The sequence below is a fragment of the Monopterus albus genome, unplaced genomic scaffold (genome assembly GCF_001952655.1).
Source record: "Monopterus albus unplaced genomic scaffold, M_albus_1.0 scaffold65.1, whole genome shotgun sequence".
Classification (NCBI taxonomy): domain Eukaryota; kingdom Metazoa; phylum Chordata; class Actinopteri; order Synbranchiformes; family Synbranchidae; genus Monopterus; species Monopterus albus.
The window spans coordinates 4211804-4218921 of record NW_018127945.1 but is presented as its reverse complement, the minus strand read 5'-3'; the positions used below and the strand labels follow the sequence as shown (position 1 = coordinate 4218921).

Genomic DNA, 7118 nt, shown 5'->3' with positions numbered 1-7118 from the left:
TCGCGCAGCAGAACAAACACCACCCCCATCTGGCCCAAGTTTCCCACCATCTGCCCATTCTTCTCGGAAGTGGCAGAGCAGCCTGGGAGCCTAAGGACTCTGGTCGCTTGCTTCGAGACCCTCACTAGGGTGCAGGGAGTGATAGACCTCAGCTTCCCCACTGTTGCTGCTGCACACCTGGAAAATAGAGACTCCTACATCAGGATACGCTTTATTGACTACAGCCCCACTTTCAACATGATAATCCCCCCCAAACTCACCCACAAACTGTCTACACTAGGTCTGCACCCCAACCTCTGACTGGCCCCTAGACTTTCTGGCTGGCAGGCACCAGTCTGTCAGAACTGGCAATGGGACTTCAGCCAGCATTGTTACAAATATTCATTGTGGAAAGCAAAGTAAAAATTTCATTGTGCAGGGAAACATGTTTCCTTACTGTATATGACAATAAACACTTTGACCTGACTTGACTTCCACCACTGGAGACAAGCATCTCCTCATTCTTGCTCCCCAAGACAATGTTCTTTGGCAGGAGGTGGTCCACTCCTCTGCTCCCATGGGACCAGGTCATGCCTGCCTTTTGGACCACATTCACCAATCCGCATTCCAGGCAGATGTGCCCCTGGAGGAACCCCCCCCCCCGCTGAGTCCCCCGAAAGGAACAGCGGCAATGACGGGAGGTGGGGAACGTGTGTGGATCTCCAGAAAGAACCAGACACAACAGCCCTTTTCAGGGCCACCCCAAATTCGTAAAAAGCAGTTTCCTTTTTCCTCTTTCTCTGAATCTGCACTGTCTGTTTACACACATTTCCCCACCGCACAGCTCTCCCCTCACACAGGCCATGCCATGGGATGCACTGAACACAATTCATTCTCTCACCATTGTCATGTCTAATAAAGCATTCTCCACAACAGTGGGCTCAGCGTCACTGCCATTGTCCCTCTGTGGTCTCCCCACCTCCCACCCACTGGTGTGTGTGAGTGGTGGTTTTTCTCTCACATGAGAAGCAAAAGACAAAGCTCTGCTCAGGGTGCTTGCCTCTTTACAGCCCTTTTGCCATTGCCGTCCCATGGGTTGTGAAGAGGGAACATTGCTCTCACAATGGCGGAGAGGGCCCATAAGTGGCTGGTGACAATGTCCACAGGCACGCCATAAACGAGTGCTTGTCCGCTTTCAGAGTGCTACCTCGCGTGGTGAGAGTGGCTGTCCATGAACAGCTGGATGGACAAGCTGCTACGACTGGGTACACTCTGCAATTCTCCAGGCATCCCCCTGCTTTCAGAGCAAGAAGATTGAAACTTATGCTGCACTACTGGGGTAGCCTGCAGGGTCATGATAGTGCCCATCCTGCTAAATCAATATTACTGGATTGCTGGGAACACAATGAGTCCAAGTTTTATAGCTTTGGATGGATGGGTAATATCATGGCCCAGAGAGGAGGTCTGCTTGAATTGAAGTATTGTTCAACTGTTTCATGGCAGGAGACTCCGCCTTGGTTGTTTTCTAGGCAACTGGTGAATCTAGGCCTTATTATGGAACTGAAAGCCAAACCAATTCATATTCCCACATCAACCTATGTGGTGGGTTTTATAGATCGATATTACAAAAATGAATTAATGATATTTTTACTGATGGATCCAAAGATTCTGAGTCTGGTCGAACAGGGTCTGCTGTAGTTATTCTTCAATGTAGAGCAGTTATAAGGGAAAGAACATCTGATCACTTGTTAGTATTTACAGTTGAACTGGTTGCAATAGTACTAGCTTTGCAGTGGGTGGAGGAAAATAAGGTTACTATGGGATTAATTTGTTCTGATAATTCTTTGGCCCTCTCTAGTCTAGTCAGGTGTATCTGAGACCGGACAAGACATATTAAATAAGATATTAGTGTCTTTGTGGAAGATGAGTAAGAAAGATGTCACAGTTAGCTTTTTATGGGTTCCAGCTCATGTCGGATTTGATGGTAACGAGGAGGCTGCTGCTGCGGTGCTTTAAAATCTGATGCAGTTACCAGACATACCCCAATTTCTAGATTTGAAATGAAATCCCTTATTAATATTTATATTCACAAAGTTTGGCAGGAACAGTGGGATAGGTGTGAAAATGGTAGACATTTGTACAAGGTCCCAAAAATTGGTTGGATACCAATGGACATGGACTGGTACTAGAAAAGAGGAAAGTGTAGTAAATCATTTGAGAATAGGTCATACAAGTTTAAATTATACCCTGCATAAAAATAGGTATACACTGTACAGGTCTTTGCTCACACTGTAGTCAGACAGAGACTGTAGAGCATGTCCTATTCATATGCAGTGCTTATAATGAGCAGCATGCTCAAATGATAGCAGTAAGTACTGGAAAAAAGATTACTAATATATCACTAGAGAGTCTTTTGGGCAGCAATTGTAAGACAGCATATAGAGCCCTTATTGGTTATTTGGCATATATAGGTATTTGGGATAGGATTTAGCAGTTTATGCTAAGATTTAAAAAAAAAATATACAGTACAGTATATTCCTTCGGCTCTATTATCGTTCCACACTCCAGCCCAGCAGGGGGCGGTAATGCACCTTAGGTTGGCTTGTAAACCGCTAATAGACTCCATAGGAAGAAGAAGCTGTGAGCTGATAGTTTCACACCTGCCCAGTCCTTGGTTTGTCAGATTCGGAAAATGGCAACAGAAGCGAAACGATCCAAGGTTGTGTTTTCGTCTGTTTTAACCGAGAAACAAACCTGAACCGTTTGCGTGTCTGTAACTTATAACGTTCAGTTTGTTAGCTACACAGGTGCTGCTGTCTGTAGCTGTTAGCATAATGTGGCTGTAACTTTCAGCTTTAAAGATCAATAACAGTAATTAGTAATTGTGTCGTAGACATGAGTTAGCTAAAGTTAGTAATATTAGTCAGTTTGCATATTTAAGGTAAAACACGTTGGACATTGATATGAGTGTCTTTCACTTAAGTTAGGGAGAGGTCAGGCAGAAAGATGTCCATTCATATTAAATTATTCCAGAGGACTGTGTTAAGATAACTATTACACATCTAACATCTGGTTTAACAATTTTTGGTACTGAAAGTACAGCTTATTCTGACTGTATTCACTGGAGAGGGACGAGTGTCATTGTTGTCAGTGTGTGCTTCAGCAGATTGTATGTCAGTCTACTTGCTAATTGTTCATTTGATCTTGGATTAACGCAAAATGTCAGGATTACTGTATAATGACGAGATAATTATTCAGATGTGTGGCAAGAAAATAATGCATTTTTACAAAAGGCATTTTCAGTTTCCGCCATGAATGATAGACACACTTTGCTAGTGTTTTACAGTAAATGTGTCATATTATCAAAGTATAACTTGTGGTTGTCTTGTGGCTGTTTATTGCACTGTGGCATTAGGTCGCACACATACATGATCATATAAATGTTTAGGTGTTTGTCAATGCGACCTTGTTGCTACAGGTAGATGACGACTTGGAGCTTAGTCCCCTGCAGAACTTTCTACAGTGGTGTCACCAAGTCGGCCTAAAGCTCAGCAATAAGGTAAGTTATCACAACCTCCACCCCTTCAGACAGAGACATAGTATTCTGCCACTGAACTTGTTCTGTCTGTCTGTCTGTCTGTGATAAATGCATTCCCCCCTGTTTGTGTTTGTCAGTATTTAACAAATGTTTTTCAAGAATGTCAACTTTCTATATTTGGCTGTATTGATCCCATTCTCTTGAACCATATTAACTGGGCCTTTTAAGGACGGATGTCTTTCTCTCTGCAGGTGTATGTGAGCAAAGAGGGGACAGTAGCACAGTATGGGATGCTGGCTAAGGACAGCATAGAGGAGGGGGAGGTTTTATTCACCATCCCCCGGTCAGCGCTTCTTCACCAGGGAACAACCAGGGTCTCTGCCTTGCTGGAGAAAGGTGGCTGTTACAACTACCTAGGACTGAAGCTGGCTGAATCATTACTCTGTAACACTTGGTTTTCCCTTTGTCCCCTCACAGAGAAGTCCTCTCTGGAGAGCTCGTCCGGCTGGGTTCCTCTGCTGCTGGCTTTGCTGTATGAGTACACATCTTCACAGTCCCCCTGGAAACCTTACCTCTCTTTGTGCACTGACTTCAAGACACTGGACCTCCCCATGTTCTGGTAAGAAACTGTTTTGTGTCAGTGCTGATGAACTGTGAATTTTTGGTTTTTTTTCCAGTAATGCACATCACATCTGTTCAGGTCTAAAGAGGAGAGAGACAGACTGTTGAGGGGAACAGGTATCCCAGAGGCTGTGGACACAGACTTGGCTAACATCCAGAGGGAATACACAGACGTGGTCCTGCCCTTCATCACCAGGCATCCTGACCTCTGGAATCCAGACACCCATACCCTGGATCTGTACACACAGATGGTGGCCTTTGTCATGGCCTACAGGTTAGTAAGTATCATACATATAAAGTAGGTGGAGGTTTTGCTTTTTTTTTTATTAACTGTGCTGCTGCAATCTCCTTTGTCCTTTCTACCCTCCATTCCTGTTCTTTGTCCTCTGTAGTTTTCAAGAACCGCAGGGAGAGGAGGATGGTGAAGAGGGGGAGAAGCCCATCAACCCACCCATGATGGTTCCCATGGCCGACATGCTTAACCACATGTCCAATCACAGCGCTAATCTGGAGTTCACACCAGTGAGGATACATCAGCTTCAGCATTAAGTTTCAGTGAACATGAAGAGTTAGACAAACAAAATCTGACTTTTTGCTATCAGAATTGTCAGAGGTGCTATTTAACTATTTTTTTCTAGAAAGTCTAATGGTAGTATACATGCACCACCTCACTGTAAGAGCAGAAATGTTCAATTTTTTTTTTAAGTTTGTTTCTAATTTTGACAATTTTTCTCAGGACAGTCTAAAGATGGTTTGTGTGCGCCCCATCCGTAAAGGGGAGGAGGTATTTAACACCTATGGGCAGATGGCCAACTGGCAGCTGCTGCACATGTATGGCTTCACTGAGCCTTATCCAAGCAACAGCAATGACACTGCTGATATCCCGATCACCAACCTGTACAAAGCTGCCACACAAGGTGACTGGCAGATTATTCTTTTATAGTGTTGACACAGGAAAGGTGCTAAAGAAACTAACGAGGTGAGGTGTAGTAAGATGTGAGCTTAAAGTGGAAGCAGAGGAGAGCTGATGGGATTAACTGAGGGCAGAATGACATGATATACTTAATGTCTTGACTGGAACAGGTGGAACTTTTTGTGATACAAACTGAAATGAGTCCCTTTGTTTTTAAATGCTTTTACTCTGATGTGGAGCTAGAGGAAGGCTACCTCGTTTGTCTGAAGTCACTATCATCTCAGTCAGTTTAGCATGAAATGTCAGTAATACCATTATCATGGTTTTACAATAACTACAAAATACAGACTCCCCCTTTCTCCTCTTCCTCTTCTCTTCAAAAGGTATTCAATCTGATTTGGACCGGCAGCTGTTGGAGGAGCGGTGGGAGATGCTGTGTCAGATGACACAAGAGAAGGGGGCCTTTGTCTTTGATAAACAGGGCTGCCTTACAGACACAGAGCTACACACTTACCTTAGGGTGAGACAGTACATACAACAATGCCATTCACCTGTACACAGCATGAAAAAAAAAAAAAAATCTGGGAAGATGCATAAAATGTTTTTTTTTGATACAAACTTTTGTTATGTATGGTTAGGTGTTGTGTATGTCAAAGGAGGAGTTCTCAGAGTTCCGAGAAAATGAAGGATGGGAGGAAGATGACGAGGAGATTTCTTTGGCTTTTTCTATGGAAGGTCTCCCTGGCCTAAAGGCTTCATGGAAACAGCTGATCCATGAAGCAGCTTGCCAGACTATGAGGTCCTACAGAGACGGGGAAGAAGGTGTTGACAGCGACCAGGTGCTGACAGCAGACAAGGTAGCACTTGCGGCACTGAGCAGCCGACAGCAAAATGCGCTGCATGTACGATACGGACAGAAGAGCATCCTGCACAGACTGATGGAGCTCACCAGATCATCATTTCAGCTGTGACTGGTCCTGCACAGACTGATGGAGCTCACCAGGTCATCATTTCAGCTGTGACCACTTCTCATTTCCTTTTCCTAAATAAAGTCAAATTTTTTCCTTAAAAGAATCATTTTGAACCATCCCCAGTTTGCATTCTGATACAAGTTCAGATATTTTTCCTTTATCTCAAGTTAAAGCAGAGATGATGGCAAAGGACATGGTTTGCAACAGTCCGCCAACAGCCTTGCGCTACAGTGGAAAAGCCTTCCTCCGCAGAGTACAAAGTAAACCACTCACATGTCAAATGCAAGGGTGTCTAATGACACTTGAGATTTTGAGATCACATCACAGCATCTGCCCTCAGACTGGGATGTGACAGCAGAACTCATAGCATGTTTTAAACCCATTGAAAGTTTGAGGTGAACCTGATCTGTTCCAAGTTTGTCAATGCCTCAGTTAATCTAGCTTTTTACAATGTAATAAATAAACATAATGCAGTAGATTGCTGTACACCTCACAAAGTGTGCATCTAAGGGACTAGAGAATTGTGTAACTGTTCTAGTAGAACTTGAGGGTCTTGTGCTAAAAGTTCAGTGTAGATGCTGGGTTTCACATAGGTTTACAAGCTGACATCCCATCATACGAGTGGCAACCTATGCCCATCATGGCAGAACACGGCAGAACCATTTCACTCTTAAATATTTCTAATGTGAAACCCAGTTTTCAAACACCTGCTGCATTAGCATTCATCTTCCTCCTGTCCTGAAAGAACACAGGAACTGCAGTTTGAATGCTTTATTTCCATATGTATGCATACTGCAGTTACGTAGCAAGAACTAAAGGCAAACTAGAAAGGACTACAAAATACAACACATGGACCAATACATTTACAAAACATTCAAAATGTTACAAAATGGGCTGTATTGGTCCTCCTATTGTTCTTCAATTAGGATCTTTGTACAAATTGTTAAGATACGATGTCAACATCACTGCACAATTTTACAAGTGCCAGGGAGAGACTTCCAGAGCCAGTTCCAAATGGACAAAGCATCAGCAAACTGCCTCCACCAACACACTGACACACTAGCAGTAGACCCCAATCACAGTCAGGAGACTGAAC

At 43.6% G+C, this 7118-nt stretch overlaps 1 protein-coding gene across 1 annotated transcript; it reads left to right on the top strand.

Annotated features, from left to right (window-relative positions):
• The first annotated feature begins 2586 nt into the window (after nucleotides 1-2586).
• setd6 (SET domain containing 6, protein lysine methyltransferase) lies at nucleotides 2587-7112 on the top strand. Its single transcript, XM_020604260.1, has 10 exons — nucleotides 2587-2698; nucleotides 3458-3538; nucleotides 3769-3913; nucleotides 3995-4136; nucleotides 4218-4412; nucleotides 4531-4660; nucleotides 4875-5055; nucleotides 5435-5571; nucleotides 5690-6026; nucleotides 6072-7112. Exons 1-9 carry the CDS (start codon nucleotides 2672-2674, stop codon nucleotides 6020-6022), a joined length of 1371 nt encoding a protein of 456 aa, XP_020459916.1. The 5' UTR covers nucleotides 2587-2671; the 3' UTR covers nucleotides 6023-6026; nucleotides 6072-7112.
• Nucleotides 7113-7118: the final 6 nt, after the last annotated feature.